This window comes from Ambystoma mexicanum, chromosome 4q, assembly GCF_040938575.1.
Source record: "Ambystoma mexicanum isolate Mex_15411 chromosome 4q, UKY_AmexF1_1, whole genome shotgun sequence".
NCBI lineage: Eukaryota > Metazoa > Chordata > Amphibia > Caudata > Ambystomatidae > Ambystoma > Ambystoma mexicanum.
In genome coordinates this window covers 103,117,736-103,140,512 of record NC_090928.1, presented here as the reverse complement: position 1 = coordinate 103,140,512, position 22,777 = coordinate 103,117,736, and the positions used below count along the sequence as shown (strand labels likewise).

The following is a 22,777-nucleotide window of genomic DNA, read 5'->3' as shown; positions in this document are numbered from 1 at the left end:
GTGGAGGGTGAATCCTTCTTTTCTTGGGCGGGGGAACACCAGAAGGTCCCGGTTCAGGATCCCCCGACGGGAGAGGTTCCTCCGTCGGCAACGGTAGTCTCGTCCTTATCTCGGAGCATAAGGACTGTATAGCCAACAAAAAGGCCGGCGAGTTGTCTTGCGGCGCTGGCAGAGGGGAATCCGACGGGCGATCAGGGGCCCCCGACGGGCCGGTCTTCATCCACGCCAAGGCCGTGGCTGAAGACCTCGATCAGCTCTTCCTCCGAGGTTGAAGCCGGATCTACGACGACGCCCTGCCCCCCCTTTTTCTTCCCCGCCGGGGATTTCACGGGGGTCCTATCGATGGGCACAAAAGAGGACTCCCTCCGAGGTGGCAGGGAGACTCTGAGCCCCGAGGTCGCCACCACTGGTGTAGCCTCCACAGGCTGAGCCAGGGCCGCCGCGACAGTATCGATAGAGGCCTTGGACGGATGGATTAAGGCCTTCACCACCGTAGGTGCGCTCACCGCCTTATCCTTGAGGGGGGGACACTGCCTCGCTCCCCCTCCGATGGGGCCTTCAAGCTCGACCGGGGCCTCTCCAGGAGCTTCGCCGGGTGCTCGCCCTTCCTCTTACCCGACCCAGAGCATTGGCTCGTGGCTGAAGGTGCCGGGGAGGGTGCGCCCTGCCTGGCGCCCGTAGAGCCCGACCGTTCGGCGCTCCCGGTGCCAGCGGACTCGCGGTGCTTGGCCTTGTGTTGGACCCCCGTCGCCGGGGCGTCCTCAAAGGTCTTAGAAGACCGCTCGGATTTCTTCCTCTTCTTCTCGCCTGACGGGCTCTTCCCTTCCAGCCAGTTGGCGAGGCGTTGGTGGCGGTCCTTCATGGTCCGCTCCGACATATTGCCGCAAAACGCACAGTCCTTCTCCACGTGCGTCTTGTCCTCATGCAAGCAGTAGAGACAAAAGGAGTGTTCGTCCTCCTTAAAGAGGTTCTGCAGCTGGCATCCAGGGCAGACCCTGAAGAGCTTTCCGGGCGTCGAGCTTCCCTTCTCCTGGGCCATGTCCGGGCCTGAGAAGCTTCTGGAGTCCTCCAAAACGTAGCTCGACGAAATCTTCACCCTTGAGGGGTGCAGCCGAATCCGACACGGGTCCCCGTTGATCGGATGGAGAGTCGGTGGAGCTTGAGGCTCTTTTGACCGGAAAAAACGAAGTTTTGAGAAAAAACGTGAAAAAAATAGCACTAACGCTCGAGAGCAATAGCACGAGGATCCCAACACATGAACGTGCGGTAAAAATCTGAAGATGGCTGCCAGAGGCGGTGCTTAGGTAGAGGGCAGTCATTGACTGTGGTCAGTATGACGCAGAGACCAGTGATTGGTTATTACTACGAAAGACAGATCAGAAACGAAACTGATACTGGTTTTTTCTTTACCGAGGATTCCCAGCCTGACGACGGGGAATATTCATGAGCATGTGAATCCATGCCAGACCCCATGCTGGAGAAAAAGCATTTAACTAAGGTTGGCAATGGGATGTTTGCACCTCCAGCATTCTATGTTTGGGTTTAATACAGCATGTACATTATGCGCCTCATCACGAGTTGGGCGCTAACCCCGGTATTACCGCTGGGGCTATTAGCCCTACCGCCAAACCCCCTGGCGCTATTAGCGCCGGATCACAGGTTTGGCCGAACGGTAAGTCCCCATTCCTCATTGGGCCCATTCGGGAATTTCCCATTCGCCATTGCTTCCAATGTGGAATGTTCAGCGCTATTACCGCCGGAGGTATTACCACTGGCATTAATAGTGCCGAAAATCAGCAAAATCGCAGCGGATTTGCCCCCAGCTCAGAGCTGGGGGTAAATCCGCCAAGCCTGTGATTTGGCAGACCCTTAAATGCGGCAGTAATAGCGTTACCGCCGCATTTAAGGGTTACCGCCAAACTCATGACGAGGCCCATCTCTAGGGGCCATTATATGCAAATCAAAATGTGTTGTTACTGGTTGTATGTTACATGTAGCTTATGGTTATTCAAAATACATTTAATCTAAGAGAAGTTTCGGGTAGTCTAACCCAGTTTGATTTCCCATTCTACTTTATGCTTGAGACACAGCTCAAATTATACAGTTCTTATTGGTTCTTAGATATATTTCATATGGTAGGGATAAGCCTGGGGAGGAAAAGGAAAACAAGGAAAATGCCATCAAATAAAACCAGGAAGGTGGGGGGCAGGTGAACCTAGGGAATAGGGTAACTTGTTTACATTAATGTTACTCAACACCACAAACATGTAAATAATACTCACTTAACAATTCAAAAACCTACATAGCCTTTTAAAGCAGATATCAGTCAAGACAAACCGCAGATTTTCTACCAAACCTAACACCACTTAAACATGAAAGAATGAAAAAGCTCATGAACATTCGACATCTCCCCGGGCAACAATCTCAGTCCTCACTTTACCAGCTGGTACATCTGTATAAATGATTCTCTGCTTGTGGAAAATTATTTCATTTTAGCTTGATACCACAACGAGGCAGGGAGCAAAAGGCCAACAAAAAGCCTTGCTAGCTGCCAACAATGTATCCCTCCTAGATATTGTGCCTAAACTTAGATAACATCTGTATCTTGTTACCCTAGAACTCCAAGGAATTTCCCCTTGACACCTTTATCAAATGTTGCTCGAAACAGTCAGCATCCCTAAGAACCATCAGGACTAGCCACCTATTCAGGGAACTGACACAAAAGACGTATGTGAGAGGAGGCAGGAGAATCTCTTAATAAAAAAAGGGCACTGTAGTCTCTAAAGTAGTCGGCAATAGATAATGAAGAGGGGCTCAAAGGTGCCCCTCTAAAAATGGTTCATGAGAGTCCAAAGACAAGGATATTGTCTGAATTCAGTGAATCTGCAATTCTATCCATCCAACCTTGTCTGCAAAAGAGAACTTGCATCCACCATCGTTGCCTCAATCGCCATGATTTCCGCCAGATCAACTCACATCCCAAATATTCTGCTCTCCGGAGCCATGTTGCAAGATTTTAACTATGTAAACATAAAACTTGCACTTCTGGAACACCATGAACCCTAAAGGGGCCTCAACGGAAACAACCGACTCCTTCACAATGTCAACCTTCTTATGCAATTTCTCAACGGCTGACATTTTAAAATTCCTTCACCATCTCTTCCTCTAATACCATGGTTCCTTTGTCACCACTATCATTTCTGTGCAGATTTTGTTTGGGGGTGGAAAAAAAACACCTTTATCTTTTTTACTGTGTTTTTCCATCTCAGCAAACCGGCAGTGTAAATGTAAACCACCACAAGTAAGTCACTGCAAACTTTAGTATTCCAAGCCTGGCCTATCTCCTTAAATCCGCTATCAACAGAAGTGGGCCAAGTCCTAATCCCAGATGAAACTCTGTAATGACCCAGGTTAGGCTGCCTCATCTCTGGGCATGTTCACAATGATCACAGTCCCTGCCAGGGAAGACAACCGAAGGGGCGCACACTCTCACTGCCACTTGATGGGCTTGCAAGAGGAAACGACTCTCACTGCCCCTCCTCCCAACAGGACTTGTTCCAGGCTGTTCTCTGTCTTCTGGCCATCTTGCTAGTCCCCAGTTTTGGCACCCGATTGAGTTTGCTAAGACTTCAAATTCTGCTTGCAGAATGCAGCCCGCTATGTGTCAGATCAACTGATTCCAGCAACTCTCTGTACTTTTCATCAGCTCAGCAGAGTCAGTTCTAGTACTCAGTAAAGACACTCTTGAGCCTAGTGGGTCGCCGCTTATTGGAGCAGATGAAATTAGCACCCATTCTCGTTGACGGCAAGCAGTGTCTCTCAATATTAGTTTTTAATATAACCCGTTAGATGTTTATTTTAAACCATATACATGGCCATCATCCTTACTGTATTTACTTGCTGCCTCAATATACATTTTGATTAGAAAAACAGTATTCCCCATCTTAAAGGTGGTAACTTTCTTGTATGGAAATTTATCAGCGATGGCAAACTCACCCACACTGGACTGGCTCTCATACCGGCCTTCAGTTACAGTGCTCAGAAAGTGATCATCTGATAATTTCATCGGCTTGCCAGTCAAAATGTTCTGTAAAATAGTGTAATGCCAATATAATAAATCATTTACGTAATATCTACAAGTAAAGCACCAAAATGTTGCATGACAATCATGAATGTAAAAATGTAATTTAAGACAGCGAAAAGGAAAGGTATATCAAACAGCAGTTTTTCATTTTTGTTCACAACCACAGACATAACTTTTAGGATACTTCTCCCCAGGTAGGAAAGGTACTGGAACAGTTTTAAAAATACACTAACACTTATAACCTCATTGGAGAGAAAACAAATATCCCAAGAAAATGCAAATCAGATAGGATTTTAGTGCAACCCCAATATGGACATAAATCATACCAGCTAGAGGTGTAAACCAAGAGTGAAATATCTCAAATGTTGCACAAATCAAATAGATTGTTAGTGTAACTACAAGATCACATAATTTAAGGTGTACATTCCATGCTGCGCAAAATGAGCCACAGCATACAATAAAAAACACACTGAAGCGCAAGCAAACATTTTATGTTTAAACTCTTGTCGACTTCCTCTTGGGAGGACCAGTTAATTGCAAAGAGAGCACCACATACACATGCACTTATGTGTGAAGCATTACACCCTCATTGCAATTTTGATTGATTTCTTGAATAGGAGTATATTGCGCACAAAAACTTGGCGGAGCTGGGGTTCCATGCAAAGTATACACCCATTCATGAGATCTATCGTAAATGCTGCCTGACGTGTTCAAGCATGGTTGATGGTATTTGCATTATTCCCAATGCAACCTCTCTGTTTCCATGCATATTTAAAGCATTGTCCATTTTTCTCCCACTTCTTTGTAATTTATTTTCCATGTTTTACTTTTTTGCCTTAAATATTCTTCTTCTGGATTATTTTGATAAACATTGTTCTGTTTGCTCATTGAAGGAGGTCAAAAAACACTTAGTTTGTGTTGCACACATTCAATTTTATTAATTGATTAAAGGAGCCATGGTCCAGGCACCAGGAGTGCTTAATACATGGGAGAAAAGCAAACACGTGTTTCGACCGAAGTCATTGTCAAGGTAGAGGCTTAATGGTTACGGTTCCTTCATAGGGATTAGGTGGCCCGTTGGCAGTAATCGCTCCTAACTCCCTCCTTGGAGGCTAACCAGCCAATCCTACATGCCAAGAATTTCTACAATCGCAAGAATTAGTCTCTGCCAACTACACCCCATGCATCATCAAAATGTGCACGTGTGCGCTAACCTTATCCATGTGCAAAACTCATAAGTGAAAAAAATTGGAAGCTGACCCCACCCCCTGCATGTGTTTAAGACATGGGGCCTTTAACATTCTCCTCTCCTCCAACTCTTAGAACAGCATCTATTGTGACTTTTGTAGCCATCGATTCAAAAGCAATGGACATTTTTATTTTTTTAATTATATTTTTATTAGTATATCAACAAAACATTTTCTTCATACATGATGGACATTTGGTTTACAGGAAAATTATAAGAGGACTACATCAACATCATTGTATTACTTCCACATACTTTATACAAAACATCAATACTACCACCCTTAAACATTTAAAATCAATATTTCCCTATATAATTTAATACAGTACAATTCTGCAAAACACACAAACATTAAACCACACCGAGACAAAAAAAAGAAGAAAAAGAAAGAAGAAAAAGAAATGGGGGCAGGGAAACATCACACTCCTCTTATCATCAAACTAGTTATTTTATCATATATGGCATTAAATGGACCCCATAATGAAAGATATTCAGTGAATAAAAAACAATTCTGCTTTCTAATCAGAAGATTCCAACTGCACTGGGACAAACGGTGGAAGGCTGTTGGGGGATGTAAGAGAAAATTCCACTTCATTAGGTAATCCACACATTCATACAGTTTATACTATTGTACCAATCAGAAAAGAACACACTGGAGGAGTTGGTTTGAAGAATTGACTGACAAGAGACTCCTCAGCGAAACCTGTGCCACCAGAGAATCCACAAAAGGATCGATTATAAAGAGAAAGGCTTACAGAATGCGTGAATGGACTTGTATGTTGCTGCCCTGCAAATTCCAAACATGAGGAAAACTTAGAACTTGGGATTTACCATAGGTTAGTGAAGGCAATTCGACATGGATCCCATGATCTCTGTGCCCAAAGAGAAACTGCACCCCAGCTGCACCTCACTGATGGCACCCAACAGAGCAGGTACATGTGCCTGGCGTTGCTGTTGGGACAGAGAAGAATTGCCTGGCATTTTTCTGCTGGATGGTCATTGTGGGTGAGGTCAGACTGATATACAAATGTTTGTTTCTCCTCTGGTTTGAAACACAGCTAGAATTTGACTCTAGAGCTCTGTGTGGTGTGGTGGATCAACAGAACAAACAACATGCTACATGTTTCAAAGACTTTATTCTTGTCAAGTGGGTAAGCAGATAAATCCCTATATAATTCAGGAGTTCTCCACAGATGGAAAGGGTGTGCCATCCATGGATAATCTAAGCAAGGTACATAGGGAAAGGATAAAGTATAGTATATAAGGGTTCTCCTGTTTGGCAGGGATACTGGTCTCCTTCGAAATCTCTATTCTAAACACACATTGCTATTGGTAATAGTGTTCAGCAAGCTTCTGGAAACGTTTAGAAACAATCTCAGTTCAGTTCTAGGGACATAGTGCCCAGGTCACCCGATGCTCGCAGATACTGTCTCAAGGATATAATGCCCAGAATGCTTCTGCAGATAATCCCAGATACTCTCAACCCTCCATCTAGGTCAGCTTTTCAATCTTTGACAGTCCCAGACCTCCCAGCTCCCTTGGGCTTCTCATTTGTCATAGGCCGCTCAGGTCACTCAGTTTCTCCAAATTGCAGTGGCCCACCCTCCATTTCCTCTATTGCTTCCTTCTGCCTTCATGTTCTCTCTCACCTCTAATGAGGCCTGGTTGCCCCGTATATAGGACTCAGCATCCTTTGCACCAAAGAACAGAGAGAGGCCATGGATTTTCCCCTGGCAAAGTTTTGTGTTAGTGGCTTTGATTTGATTGAGGTTTTAACAAGGATATGTGGCTCAGAAGTAGATTATGCGCTTACTGCTGAAGCTTCAAATAGTTCTGGGGACCCCTTTGGGTCAGGCAGATGTCTTGTTGTGACAGCATAGTATATGTGAGGGTGGGAAGCCTGAGTTTTTTTTATTTTAAATGTAAAGTTACTGTGATTTGTACTGTGCACCACTGCTATTTTCAGTCTCCAGGCTCTCTGGCAGATCTGAAAAGGAAGGGGGGGCAAGGAGGATTAGGTAGTGGAATAGAAAGGGAAAAGCATAAGAGAGCTTTGATGTGCTGTTGGTAACTTCAGTTTGGAAAAATCAATCACTGTGTGCTGGGTTGGTTTTTAGTCAGTAACTTATGTGGTGTTTGTTGTATGAGTGTGTGTGGGACAATGTGTGTATAATTGGTTTAGATTTCTGTGGTGTGTTGGGTTTAGTTGTATGTTGCAGAGTTTGTGGAGGTTGTATGTTTCTGCAGCGGTACAGGTAGAAGTGTTTTTGTTCGGTGTTTGAGGAGCAGTGTGCAGGATATTGGATAATTTTTGTTATGGTTACTGCAGAGTCATCCATCCTTTTGTGCTATGATTATGTTGGTCTGTCAGGTTCATATTCTTCTATGGTGGTTTGCGCTGAAATGCTTTATTTCGGTGGGATATCCGTTTCTCAGTGCATCAGGTTTTGGTTGTTTTGAGAGTTTCTATTGCAATGTGTTGGCTGTTTGCCTTTCCACTGTTTCCCGTTTAGATCAGCGAGTTAAAGAACCATGTTTTAGTAGTTTTCTAAATTTTACGTAATCTTCTGTTAGTATTTCCTTTGGGAGTTGCAGAGTTTAGCCTCGATGCAGGAGAATACCGTTCCACCAAATTTCTGCTTAGCGTATTATCTAGATTCGAAGCGGATGTCGTTGCTGGACCATTGTGTTCAGTTTGGTTTGTGATGGAGATTGTTCCCTGTATCAATTCTGCTCTTTAGCCGTGGATCAGTTTGTGGGTTTTGCAGAGTGATTTGAAGATGATTTGTTTTTTTTACTAGTAGCAAATGTGGGGTTATAAGTGCTAGTTGATGTGTTCTCTCTTGGTGAGACTTAGGTGTAATCTTGCTTTTTGGTGAGGCTGTCTTGCATTTCGAGATAGATGATGTAGGCGTAGTCTATTCTTGACATGACGAGAGATATGATGGAGAGTGTTCTATGTGGGAAGGTGGAGAAGGGTAGTATCCGTTTGTGTGTAGGTGGAAGAAGCATTTCTTTACTACTGCTTGGACTTTATATGCGAGTGTTAAGTCGTTGTCCATTAATATTCAGATATTTTGAACAACTTTGAAAGGTTCTGGTCAATTTCCCATTTCGGTTGGCCATGGAATGTAGTGTTGGTTTGAGGGGTTCTTGGCCGTGATCATGATTTCTGTTTTTTCCAGGTTGAGTTTAAGGTTGTTGGTACTCATCCAATGGTTTATTTCTGTGGGGCAGTTAAGGTTTGGGTCACAATCTCTGCTAGTGTTGATTCTGTAGAAGATGGGTTTGTCATCTTCATAGTTGTATCACGTGACGTTGGGCTTTTTGATGAGGTTGATGAGTGGGCTCATGTTGAAAAGCAGTGTTGAGAGTGATGAGCGTTGTGAAACTCTGCATGTTCTTGTGCGAGGTGTTAATTTGAAGGGGGTTAGCCATGTTGCTTCAGTTCTGCCAGAAAGGATTTTAACCTTAGTAACGCTGTGTTGCAGATTCCTATTTCTTCGAGTCTTTTGATGAGTGTTAGTTGTGGACTGCGTCGAAGGCTGCTGATAGATCTAGCAGTATTAGTGCTAATGTGACATTGGAGTCTGCATTGATTTTTAGATCATCCCTTATAGCTAGTAATGCTGTTTCCATTCCTCTAATGGTCCTGAAGCAGACTTGTGTCTGGTCTAGTATCAGATGGTTTCCTACATGTTCCAGGATGTGTTCATACACGTAGCTTTCCAGGAGTTTTGCTGGGTACAGGCTGTTTGAAATTGGTTGGTAGTTGGTTAGGTCTTCCGTATTTCCCAATTGGTGTTTAAGGAGCGGCTTAATGAGTACCGATTTGAAGGCTCGTGGCACATTTCCTGTTGCTAGTGAATGGTTGAAGAGGTTGAGGAAATGTTCTGAGGGTGTTTTTTTGGGTGAGGATAGCCTTCTACATGTCTGATGGGCAGGGGTCTGTTGCTTTTGTTTACTAGGCTGGTGAATTTTCTGGAAAAATGGATAAGTAGTTGGTGAGTAGTTTAGTCTTGTAGTTTGTTCTGACATTGGTTGGTTGATTGGTTGGTTGGTTGGAAGGGTTGTTGGTGCTTTTGCGCATGCTCTTGATGACCTGCTGGATGTTTGTGATTTTGTTTTTGAAGTGTTCTGCAAGGTCACAGCATAGTGTTTGTGAGGGTGTACGCATGTTGCTGCAGGCTGTTGGATGTCCGAGTTTGTTAATGTTGAAACATTTCTTTCTAGGTGTTGCCCGAGTATGTGATAAGTTCGCTGTAATATTTAATTTTGCTTTGAATATTTCGGCTTTAATTAGTCATATCTTTCTTTGGTATGTAATTTCTTTCTGCTGATCATAGTTTTTCCTTCATTATTGTTCAAGTTTCCTGTTATTGTTTTCATTGCTCTGAAGTAGGCCATTGTTTTCTTTACTGAGGGGGGTGAATGGTTTTTCTGGTACAATCTCAAATGGTGTTTTTGTGATCCATTTACGGATTGTCTCAGTTGTTTCTTTGATGTTGGATGGGTCCAAGACGGAGATTGAGGATTTCATAGATTCCAGACAGGTGTTTATGTCCGTGATGTTTATGAGTTTCCGGTTTCTTTTCTAAATTGAGAGAGTTTTTAGGAGGTAAGTTAGTATTTGCAAAGGCAGGTGGATCACAAAAGGAATTATGAGGTTGTCGCTCCAGAGGCTCTGCAGTGGGGGTGCAGTTGTGACCAGATATTTTTCAAAGGTTTCATCTAGGGTGTGCCCTGCTGTGGGTCGCTTCCTTCACCAATTGGTGTAGCTGCATTGTTGCCAGTTGATTTGTTAGTCTTTTATGTGAAACAGTGTTTTCTTTTTCAAACCTGATGTTAAAATCTCCCAGTATGATCAGGTGGCTATATTTTATGCCGATGTTGGTGACAGCATCCACAAGTGTGTCTGTGAAGGTATGGTTGTATGCCGGCAGTCTGTAGATGAGTAGGAATTATAGGTTGGTTTGGTAGTCTAAGGATAAGTGCAGAAGGAGTGATTCACCGTTTGGAATGTTTAGTAGAGGTGCTATTTTCATCTTTAGGTGATCTTTGGATGTTGCGGTGAGCCCTTTTCTCTTGTTCCTTTTCTGTTGTGTGATGAATCCGATGTTGTCATCACTCCTTTCCCGATTGTGGCCTCTCCCCATGTGGCCAGGGGATAGCAGCCACTACCTGATCCTGGTGGTGGCTATATGAGGGAGGATCACATGGTGGGAAGCAGTCCTAGGGAGGGTGCCATGACATGGAATCCCCCTTCTTTTGAGGATGCCCCTGCCATTCGCCATGAATTAATGGCATATTGTCATACCTCCCCTCACCCACCTAGGAAAGGTCCTGGAAACACTTTCACAGGGTCTGTATACAAGTCCTTAAAATCTGATTTGCCCATCAAAACTACTGAACACCTTTCCAGCTTCAAGATACAAGTCCTTCAAATTGGACTTACCTTTCAGGATTCCTGAAAACATATTTTTAAATTATGCATACAAATACTCAAGAAATTACTTACCTTTTAAGATCACTGAAAACATCTTTTAGGCTTTGCAAACTAGACATCAGAAACCAACTACCATTGCCCTAAAAATGAAAGTACTGTAACTAAAAACATGCTGGGAGTAATGAAGATTACAGGAAGCCAGGAGCGCACGCTGTGCTCTAGTTGTTACAGAAACAAATCCGATGGTGGAAAGTTTAAACCGGCAGACCAGCTGACAGGAGCTTGAAGATGCTGGCCAGAGAATGCTGCTTTTCTCAGTGCTGTCTGAGGAGCTGTGGTGCTGGAGCGGTGTCTGTGGAGTCAACTGGCTTGTCGACAAGGAAGAAGGGAGCAGACTACAAGAGGGAGTATGCCGTAAGAATGCCAGAAGCAAGCAAAAAGCTTCTGGGCATTCGCAGGTACTCTAAGACAGCCTCCATGCCACTGAAGCCCAGATGGCCATGAAGCGAGTGAGCGGAAGCTGCGTAAGATGGAGAAGCAGAGGAGGCGAGAGGGAACGAAACCCAGAGGTACCATCGCCAGCTTGCCACGAGAGAAACCACATACGTCATCAAAAACCAGTGAATCCACCCGAGTGAAGAGCGGACACCAGGGCATAATGGTAGCCTTGCGAAAACCTAATAAACATGAATGGAATATATGAGAGAGATTGAACAATTGAACATTTCTTAAAGGAGGCAAAGCAGAATAAGACACTGTGAAGTTTGTGCGTGTATGCAGTACACTTATGAGAGATGTCCTGGCAGAAGGGTATACCAGGCAGATTAAAAGTGCAATAACATATATGAGAAGATTGTAAGTGTGCACAGAGCCTACATGATAGAAGTCCTGACAGGAGAGAATACCAGAAAGATTAAAAGTGCAAGAATATATATATATAAGCAAAGACTTGGCAGGAGAGTACATCCAGAAGATGCAAGTTGAAAGCAAGTTGATATAAGAAAAGCCCTGGCAGGAAAGCACACCAGGCATCAAATTGAACAGTGTGTATTATACAGTATTCAAGAAAGTTCTCATAAGGATACATCAGGAATAGCAAGAGACTGTGGAAATATATTGAAGAGGATAGAAAAGAACTGGCAAATCCTAGTAAAGTAGTTGTGGAATAAGAGAAACTGAAGGAACTGATATTCCTGAATATAAAGCAGAGTGAAGAGAAATCCAGGTGAACAGAACCACCCTATGGAATAAGGAACGCTATCCTTCAGGAACTTTTTGTGTTGAAGTTACATATTTCCTTTTTGAACATTTATACACCATTCAAGGCCAAAGACATTATCCTTTTTACCTCAGAGTTAATTTTGTTAGAATGTGAGGGCCAGAATAGTAGTTTGGACATGGGACAGTTTTGCTTTGGACATTCTGATATTGACAGACCCTTAGTTTTGGTTTTAAATGGGGAAACACTTCTTAGATCAGGGACAGAGAGGCATTTCCCCCACCCTCTTTATTTTAACAAAGATCTTTGACCAAAACAATGACGCCTTGTGTCTGAGTCTCATTTCTGGCTCCTCAGAGTAGTCTAGTTTTAAATTGAAGTTGTTGGGTAAGGAATTGTGTGCGACTACCTTGAAGTTTTGAGTTAACCAGGTTTTCGTTGAGGAATAGGATGTCTGCTCCCCCATAACTTAGGAGTTCATATAGCTCTGTGGTGTGTTTTGACATCGATATTTAGTTTGTCTTTTGATGGTGGTGTTGGTAATTTGAGTTGGTACGGATTAGTTTATCCTTCAGATTGTGCATTTGGCTTTCTTGTTTCGATTTCATCATTGAGTAGATCCAAAAGGTTGTACTTTGGTTCGAGGTTTTCTCCGGGGTCGTCTGCCTGCTCGTGTTGATGATTCTTCTTTGTGCCTCACACATTTTTTGTGATGAAAGGTGTGTTGAGGTCATCTTTTTCAGTTGCGCTTCTGAGGATTTCATTAATGTCTGTTGTGTTTCTGGCATTCCTTCAAATGTTTTTGGCGTGCTTGTGGGGGGGAGGTTGTTGTGCAAGTGGGTGGGTAGTAATGTCATGCTCTCACCCTCCTGGCGCCTGTGGAATAGATGGAGTGATCAGCCATTGATTGTTCCTTTACGTTTTTCACCGCACCCAGGTGCGCAGTCTAGTGCTTCTCCAACATGGCCGCTGCCGGGAGCTTATCAGCCACTCTCTCCCGGTGCTAGCGGCATTGGAACATTTGGGCTTTCGCTCTGTTGCTGTTTGCTAGTTTTCACTTGGCTTTGGTAAGCCTTCTATCCTACATTGCCCCCTCCTGCGGTGTTACTCTTTCCGCCTCTTTGTCCGTTCCCCTCTCCTTCCTGCCCGTGTCTTTCCTCTTGGGGTTCCTTGCCGGTGCTTTGCTCATGCGGCACATCTCTCTTCCTTTCATCTTGCTCCCAGGCCGGTTCTCGCACCGTGCTCTGGCTTCCCGCTGTTCTCCGCTCGCTCCGTATTTTTCCTTTTTCTGCCAAGCGACTTCTCTCTGTTCCCTTTGCACCATGTTCCTCTTTTCCGTGGTTTCTTGCTCTTTGGAGCCCCTCTGGCAGGTGACTTCCCTTACCTGGAGTCTCCATCTGGCACCGCAGCATTATCCAGTGCCTTTGTTCTGCCTCAGACACTTGCCTTCATCTTCTCGCTTTCCAGTTTGTGCTCGTATCCGGGCACTTCCCTTCTGGGACTGGATTGGATTTGTCAAGGTCCTGGAAGATTGAGCAACTTACCTGGAATTCTCTGCCAACACTCACCCCAACTACGGTTCCCAGCATACCACAGACTTCACCATTTTAGGGTGTTTTTTGTGCAGCTTTTGGCTTTTCCCCCCCTCGCAGGCTGTTGTGGGACCGGGTCCACAGGCGGTCTGGTTCACTAACAGACCACTGTGGCGTCTCACAGCAGATCCTACCTGCTTGAAAAGAAAAGAGACCTTCAGATCGAAGGAAGAAGGAAGCTGGTTGTGGAAACCTCCAGTGAATCAGGTGAGGAGCAGGCGCTCAGTTCAGAACCGGACAGTGATTCTGACAAGTAAGCCAACAGGTAGCGGTTTAAGTAGAGTGATTTTGGTATTGTTCAAAGTGCAATTAGGTGTGCTGTTTCATGGTGTTTGTTGGCTCTCAGGTGTGGTGGTTTAAGACGGTTGGTCTTCTGTTTGCTTTGTTCAGATTTGGTTATTTCTGATGCGTCAGTCTTTCCTGGTAGGATGCATTTTTGCAATGTGGGCTTGTCGTTTGGATGCTGTCTTTTTGACAAATCAGGTTGGTTGTTCTGGTCTTTCCAGGTGGATTTGTCTGTTTGTCCACAATCGTTTATTTCCTCTTTTTTTTCTCTCTCCTCCTTCAAGTCCTATTGAGCAGATTTGTGTTGGTGACTACTTTCCTTGTCCCATATTCCTCATTTGCTAGGGTTTCAGCTGGCACTATTTGCTTGAGCTGTGTTTGTTTGTCTATTCCAGCATAAGCGGTGGGTTGAGTGTAGGATATTCTAGGCAGATTATCCCAGGGGCTAGACTGTTCTGGGTATATGACCTCTGCCAGGGGCAAACCTCTCCTATGTCAAGCCTGAGTGCCAATGCCCATCGCAAACCCTATAGGGGGGCTAGACTATCCTAGCGGCAGAACCTATCGCTGAGGCAGAGCTATGCCATTGGTGCGAGTATCCCTGGTGCAAGACTATCTTAAGGGTAAACTATCTCAGGGGCAGCCTTATCCCCTTCTTCCAATGGATTTTTGGTTGGTGTGTCTTTTCTGTGCCATAGGCCTTGAAAAGGCAAGGTCTAGCAACGGCAGAATGTCTGAGTAGTAAGTCCTCAATATATTAGGACCACCTGGCCATAAGGACCCATGAAAATGGTGCCTTGTAGTGGCGAATGGCTCAATATGGCATTAGCTTCCTGGTGGTTGGGACCCACTTTGTTAGGGCATGTAGTGATATCCGGTTCACAGTGACAAAAACCTTGCTGTGGTGGTTGACTCTTAGTCGCAAAGTCTTGTGGTGTTCGAAACCCAGCTTCACGTTGGTAGAGTTTAAATAATAAAATGATGTGCTTAATTCTACTTCTGAAAGTGAGATCTACTAATCCTAACCCCTTTCATAACGATCCATGCTAAAAAGCATAATGGAAACATGTACCTTGCTGTGATCATTTCCTGGCATCCTCAGCAGCTGCCCTGTGTGGCAGTAGGGCAGGTTGGAAGGTCACATGTAAATTCCTGAACACAGCTGCTGGAACCCAAATTCCAGAGACAGAGGTTGAATTTTAACTATCACCTGTGGTTTAAAACCTTGCAATTGTGTACCTCAGAAGCCTGGTGGGAGCTGTTAAAAATTTTTAAAAAGCCATGCCTGCTTTTTGACCTTGTGGCTACTCAGATTGCACAATTATACCACCACAAGCATTTGATGTCCTTTAATTGTCATCTTCCTGGACAGTGACTCATTCAGGACAGAATCTGGTGTCTATTAAGATGTCTGGGCTAGGTGTACCCAAAACAGCTTTTTGGGCTGGACCCAACATGGTTATCTTGGATGCCCCCGAACGGTTTGTCACCTTTCTCCATGAAAAATAAAGGCATCCTGGGATGTCCCGTGGGAACTGGTTCTTCAAGGTCAGCTCTGTCATTACAATGGCCACATCACACCATGATGCAGATTATTGGAAGCCTTTTGGTATAGGCTAGACAGAGGAAGGGGCAGAGTTACAATAGTCCAGGAGAGCGCTTCAGTCTACAAAGTGTTCTCCCCATCTTGGATTTTGCTAGGGTTTCCATAATTGCTGTCCCCCTCCACACTTCCTGCACTCAAGGCACTCTGGGTATTACATCAGAATGTAATACAATGTAATTTAAGTGGTCTTTTATGGTCCCAGTCTACCACTATTGGTGGCCTCGTTGACCATGACTCTGTAAGAAATAAAGCGGAACAGAGGTTCATTAGTGGGACATTACGAATGCGAAACCTGTGGTGTTGATGGGTGTAGGTCTGAAGTAGCTGGTTTCTGAGTGACAATCGGCTTTCTATGGGTTCGGCAGAGAAAACCTGGGAGTATGCTATCCATAGGGAAGAGCCCAAGATCTAATAGACGTCAGCACTTTGAGCCTGTTCAGCCGCTGATGTTGGAGAGTGTGATGGGGCTAAAGAGGAGAGCTTAGTCATGGTTCGGTTAGTGTTTGTATGCAAATGGCTAGGCCTGTGGTGGCCATCAATGTGGGTTTGTGTGCGTGCTGTAAGGTAGTTGTAGATTGGGAATGGTAAATCAGGGAACAGGGGAGTAGGTCTTACAAGGCAAAACCACCTGCAACCCTGCACTCCTGCCACTGGCCTCTTGCATACCTATCTTATTTTTAGTCTCTCTGATACATTTTATCCCATGTGCAACAAAACAAGCATCTGCTAGTATGCAGAGGAGGGGGAAGCGGCAGTCTGTAAACTCCAGTCAATTTCCATAAACTGAGGATTATGGAAGGCAAGAACATTTGGTTAAGAGAAAGGGGTGATGAATCCTAAAGATTCCTCACTAAGCCCCTGCTAAAGCCTCCTCTCAGGCGGCCAGGGAAAGGCAGACACTTTCTGATCCCGACCATGGGGGTGGTGTTCTGTGGGAGGATCAGCTTGGAGGAGAAAGGGCCCAGGAGAATGAGAGGACTTTGTGGGATGAGACACAGTATTTATCCCCCTCCAAGGAGGACATCTCCTCAATTCCAAAGTATGTAATGGCTTGTCATAATAATCTGCCTGTCCCACAAGTTGAACATCTTAATGTGGGTAAAAAGCATTAGAAGCTGTTGCATTGAGAGAAAAACCCTTCTAAAACCCAGGAGACTCAAAGCTAGAAGTGCCCTTAACTCCCAAAGGTGCAGTAAAGGGAGTTCTATGAATCACAACGGTTTAAACCCTAAAGAACTTTATTCCTCTTTTCATTCAAATCTGATGACTTAGCCTTATGATTTTTCCTCAAAGGAAATTACAGGGAACAGAAATAAGTTGAAGAAGGAACATCAAACCAGAAAAACGAACTTTGTCATTAGGGACTTAAGTCCCATAATTCCCTAAGTACTGGGACAAACAAGAGCGCTAAAGAGGAACAATGCTGCAGGAGTGGTCAGATTGTCAATGGAAATCACCCACACCTGAGGGAGACTGGAGGCTTAAAAGGCCCCCTCCGGTGCAGGCCAAGAAAGCGCAGGCCGAGCAGAACGAGCAATCAGAGCAGTGCAGGCAGCCGAAGCAGAAGCTGGCGGGAGGTGACACTGAGGCCACTGTGAAGGAGAAGACAGTAGCGGGTCCTAAGAAGGTCTGTGCCTCCAGAGGTTTAGAGTGCAGAGAGTGCGTAGCAGGAGGGAAAGTAAGAATCTTTCCTTCCCAAGAGGCTGTGCCCAGTGGCTGGCAAGCACCAGGGAGCCTCACGGGTGAAGGAAGCTCCATTTTCAAGTGGCGCGGGTAGTGGCGGACCAGAAGTAGCTGTTTGCTAGGTTGCGTGGAGCCACAGAAGCAGAACACCTGCAAGCAACAAGGGTATCGGATGTGCATGCCTTAACCGGTGAGTTCACCAGCTTAAAGTGACCCCGGAGCACTCAGAGTGCTTGTGTGTTTCAGGTAGGTGTTTCACTACTAAGAAACACTTGCGCATGAGTGAAAGTGACATTAGAAGTACTTTTCCATCTCAAACTATCAGAAAGCAGTGAAAAATCGCCTCCTTCTGATGTTGCCCTCTACCAACCTCAAGTTATTCCCCTGCCTTGTTCTCCCCCTTTTGTCTCAGCCTCCCCCAACAATTCTCTTCACCATCCTCTAAAACCAACAAACCGCTTCAACTGCCTTTACCAAACTCCCAAACCAACTAACTGGAAACCTGGGTTTATAAAGGGAGGTCACCTCTCCCACTGGAATGCACTATGGGCGACGGTCTGAACCTTTGTTCCTATATTAGTAGTTATCTCGGATTGGTTACTTTCTCTCAATTCACCAGGGTTCAACTTAATGAAAGGGGAGTCTGACCACCTCTTTATTAGGCTTGCCCACCATCTTTGATGCCACTTCTATGTGTGTGGTTGGCCTTGTGGGTAGTGTATGAAGGCGCAGTTCATTTGGGTCCCAAGCTTACTTTTTTTAGCACAGGACAGATTTTAACAGGCTGAACCTGCTGCATCCTACAGGGGATCCCTGCCTGTGGCAGACCTAAGCTTATTGCGAGGTTCACGGGTAACACTGGGCAATGCTGTTAGGGGCTCAGAAACCTTCTCTGAGGTGTGGGGTTCACAGACCTCATGGAGATGCTTTGCCAGCTGTTCAGAAGCCCGCTTTGCAGTGCTATGGTCATGCCAGTACTCCTTCAACCTCGCAAACACATCCAACTCTAGTCAGCATAACCAAAGTTGGGAGCAATTTTTCCCCCGTGGTGTCTCTGGGTGTACCAACTACTGTGAGCACGAAGCTCCCACGCTTCAGAAGGGCGTTTACTTGGTGTAATGTCTGCTTCTTTACAACAGGAACCAAGATTGGGGGACCAGTTGATTCATCAAATACTGCCTCCAGGCACATCATCGTGTGGTTTGGGGGGTACCCAGCCTGCTTGTTAATGCCCCCACCCACTTTAAAGGTTCACAATGCCAGGTAGTGGACTTTGTTACAACATCCATTCATGCTCTTCCCATCTCTCAGAGAAGAGTGTCTAACGTGTAAGAAACTAGTTACCTACCTGTAACTACAATTCCCCAGAATTGGTGTCTTTCATGGATTCAGATGTAATAATTCCTCACAGCCAGGATGGTAATATGTAGTTGAAAAAGCAGTACACAAAATTACATAAACACATCAGATAGGGGTTTAACTTAGATCCTCTCAACCTCAAGACAGTCTTTTTTCTCTTACCAATGAGGTTGGTAGACTAAGGGCCCGATTCATAGAATAAAATAGCGCTGAAAAACAGGCGCTTGCGTGCAAAACACGCATAAGCGCCAGTTTGTTGATTGATGGAACACCTAGTGCGTGGCTTACCGGAGACTTGCGCTGAATCCGCGCGTGTCCAACATGTCACTGCGACATTACGAAAGCCTTTCGCAAGATGCTCAGTGAAGGCGCATACTGTATAGCGCAGTCAGCTAAAAAGGGGACGGAACACGTGGAATGGGGAACAACAAGCGTAAATGTGGGCGTTACGTGGGAAATATCACAGTAAAATACTTGCAACACCCACACGCGCGCTAACAACACATTCATGGAATTGAACAGGGGTCTCCTCCGCACGGAAAAAGACGCACTTATCCGGAAACACGTGCGGCAAGCGAAAGCAGGCGTAAGCGTCACTGCGCACTAAAAACAATGCATAAAAAGGGCACGCGAAAAATCAATGCGCTATACAGGTACAATAAATGTCCCATTTTTCGCAGCAGTGATCGCGGGACACCGTGTTACATATCAGCGCAGACCTACCGTGCCTCCCTTTGCTGGTATCTACATGCGAGGGAAAGCGTGTTCCAGCATCTCGTTGTGGCATAGGTATCGGTTGCCATGGCGCCTGGCTGTGCAGCAGAGGACGCTGCGTCTGCTGAGACGTCCCGTGCGCAGGCAACGTGTAGGGAGGCTCCACTCCCCTGCACCGTAAAAGCCGGAGCAACTCAGCGGCTTGTTGCGGCTAATTGTGACATTACGTTCCTTCCGTTTCATCCCGCACCTGGTGCTTATTGCCTTTTCCTTCTGATTGTTGACTCCCCGGCTCTTCAACCCACCTTTGTTTTCTTGGACTGCAATTGCCTTCTCCTTCAGCCTGATACGTGAACTCTGTTGCCAACTTCGGACTGCCCTTGGACTGCTACTGCGCCTTCTTCCCGTCTGGTTTGGATACTCCTCCTTGCCTTCCTACGTATTCCGAGTGTACTTATTTCAACGCGGATTGTCATGTTGAGCCTTACAGAGTACTCCGCCAACTTCTACCCGTGGCTGTTCCTGTCCCCGTTCAGCAATTCTTAGCAGATGCCGCAGCGGGTCCACGGAGGGCTCATCTCTCCTCCAATTAACCCGTAGCAGTGTTGTGTATTGAAGACAAGGTAAAGGTCGCCCCGATTCCACTTTATTGTTTTTATCTCATTGCCTGATCTGCATCAGTCCTTCTCTCTGTTGTGGGATTCCTGGAACAATCTAATCAACTTAACTGCCTGAACGACCCTACCTGAGTGCATAGAAGTGACGCTTTCCTGTGTATGCACCAACCCGTCTCTAGTGCGACCCTCATGCCGCCCGGGTATACTCTTCCTTTACTAACCTTCCTGTTTATTATTTTATACCTGCCGTTGTACTCCTCTTCTACTGGAAGTCCCTTAATCTTTTGAAATACCACTTATCAGGTCTGTTGGGTGTTGTACCAGTCATAGTGAGGTTCTATTGGTTATCTGTACATAGTCATAGTCTTGGGTTTTCTTGTAGATTCATCCGATTATTTTCCAACACCACATCAACCAGTGTCTAGGTATTGAAAAAGATATATCCGATTGTCTGGTTTAATTCCAAATTACCTTATCGCTTCTAATCATACTGTATTTTCTTTACAGCATTGGTTCTTGGCGGTGCGTGTTTTCCCCGCTCTTTTATGCGATAGACATCTCTGCTGGTTTTTATCCAAACGGCAGAGAGGTATGTCGTAGAGAAGAGCCCCTCTTTAGAGGAAGCCTGAATCATAGAATTCAAGGGAGCTGGAATCCTTGAGGCTGGACCTGAACCTACTAACTTCACCTCCCTCCGCGAGGTCATCTTACCTACGTTCCAACCAGTATACGGAGCGGTAGGTAACACCGTAGGAGGAGGAGGGTAGCCAGGGCACGCATTTTCTTACCTAGGACCAGCCTTTTTGCTATGCCTGATGAGCAGGTCTATGGCAGGTATAGGTTTCCACCTCATATCATATTAGACCTGGTCACGGAGTGGGAAGATGACCTCGCATCACCCACCCTGTGCTCCCAAGCACTGACCCACTTGGAAAAGGTGCTCAATGTACTGCACTTTTTGGCCACAGGGTCATTTCAGCGGGCAACTGCCATTGTCGGGGGCATTTCACAGGCCACGCAGTCACGCTGCCTACACCAGGTGTTAGCAATCATGACTGCACGCCCCTCATTCTGCAGGCACATATACATGCCCAGAAAACCCACAGAAAGGCAGGCCGTGGTCCAGGACTTTTACGGGGTGGCGCACTTCCCTAAAGTGCTTGGTGCCATTGATTGCACCCATGTGGCCCTACGTCCACCTAGGGCCACAGAGCGCATCTATCGCAATCCCAAGCACTGGCATTCCATCAACGTGCAGGTTGTATGTAATGCAAGGGAATCATCACCTCTGTATATGCCAACTATCCGGGGTCCACCCATGTTTCATATTCAGAATGTCACCCCTTCAGCGGGCCCTGGAAGCTGGGAGGCATGGCAACACATGGCTCATTGGTAAGTACAATTGGCCCTGCAAATGCATGCATGCATGTCTCACACAGACAAAACCACACCACTGACAACCCATCTCACCTCTACAGGGGACAGTCCCTACCCTCTGAGCACCTACATGATGGCGCCAATACGGAACCCCACCACACCACCCCAGGTAAGAAACAATGCAGCCCATATTTCAACTAGGGGCATAGTGGAGCGCACATTCAGAGTGCTAAAGTCACGCTTCTGCTCCCTTAACCAATCTGGTGGTGAGCAACTGTATGCACCACCAGTAGTACGCAGGATCATTGTGGCAGCATGTGTCCTGCACAACGTTGCAGGACAGCGTGGCGTACCAGTGAACATGGTGGTGCCCCCACATCCCCAACCACATGCACAGCATCTGCGCATGGGAGGAGAAAGGGCACGTGGCGAGGCTGCCCGTACCCAGCTTGTGGCCCAATTTTTCACCTAAAATCCAACCCCAGCGGAGTGCACATTCCAGATGACAATCAATGATTCCAAAGGGACAATCATCTGTCCCAACCTTAACACCCTAGCCGGTGAGGCAGAGGACTATCAACAGGGATGGCTGGACAGCACGGCCGGCAGCAGTCAGGCGCGTGGGTAAACAGGTTGATCACTCGTCGCCAGTGTAATGGCTTGCATTAACACTGCGTAGGTGCGGGAGTTTGTAACATAGCAAGTTGATGTGTTACATGACGACATTGTGATGCCTATGTGTGTGTTCTATAGTATGTACATGGCTCTTCATTTATTTTTCTGTCTGTGTGCAGATGATGAGGCACTGGATGCAGAGGAGGAACAGGATAGTGAGCCACGACCATCCACCAGTGGAGGACGTGGTGCGATAGCCCATGAAGTTCCACTGGTGCTACAGGCCATCCTGGCCCAGACTCAGTCTGAGTCCGCCTCCGAGGAAGCCTTAGGCTCTGGTGGTGAATCTGATATGGTTACCTCTGTGGTGTCGCAGCTGAGTGCATCGACAATAGGTGCTGTTGCATCCCAAATGTCTGAAGGGGGGGGGTAAGAACCCTCAAAGGGCCAGTCAGTTTTCATGACGTCTGTCTGTGGTGGGGATAGTTGCAGGGTCACGCTCCACAGTATTGACTCCTGGATAAATATTGTGTATGCAAATAGTATGTGGACACCTAAGGAAGAATATCACAAGTGGGTGGCATTCATGAGATACAATTGCATTTTGAATTTAAAGTATTCATCACCACGTCATGGATTCATTCACATAGGTACAATTTCCCAAAGATTGGTGCACATAAGTGCAGTTGCCACATATATGCATAATTGACCTACCCTGATAACCATCAGGCACTAATGATCACAACACCAATGCCAATAGTGACCTACCCTGATTACACATCAGGCACTAATGACCATAATATCACACCATAACTGCAATAACAACCGGAACCAGATCCGATAGGCCGCTCTACCAGCAGCTTCGACCAGGGCCGCTTAAGGCTGTCCTAGCCACTTACATCGGGTCTGCCAGCAACATCCTCCCCTTACACCA

General features: G+C 45.8%; 1 protein-coding gene across 2 annotated transcripts in view; it reads right to left on the bottom strand.

Annotated features, from left to right (window-relative positions):
• Positions 1 to 22,777, bottom strand: part of DZANK1 (double zinc ribbon and ankyrin repeat domains 1) — a 1,110,268-nt gene that overhangs the window by 181,975 nt on the left and 905,516 nt on the right. For both annotated transcript variants that reach the window (XM_069607537.1, XM_069607538.1), the window contains exon 16: positions 3,997 to 4,087. In XM_069607537.1, coding sequence (XP_069463638.1) covers positions 3,997 to 4,087 — 91 coding nt within the window. The remainder of the gene's footprint in view (positions 1 to 3,996; positions 4,088 to 22,777) is intronic.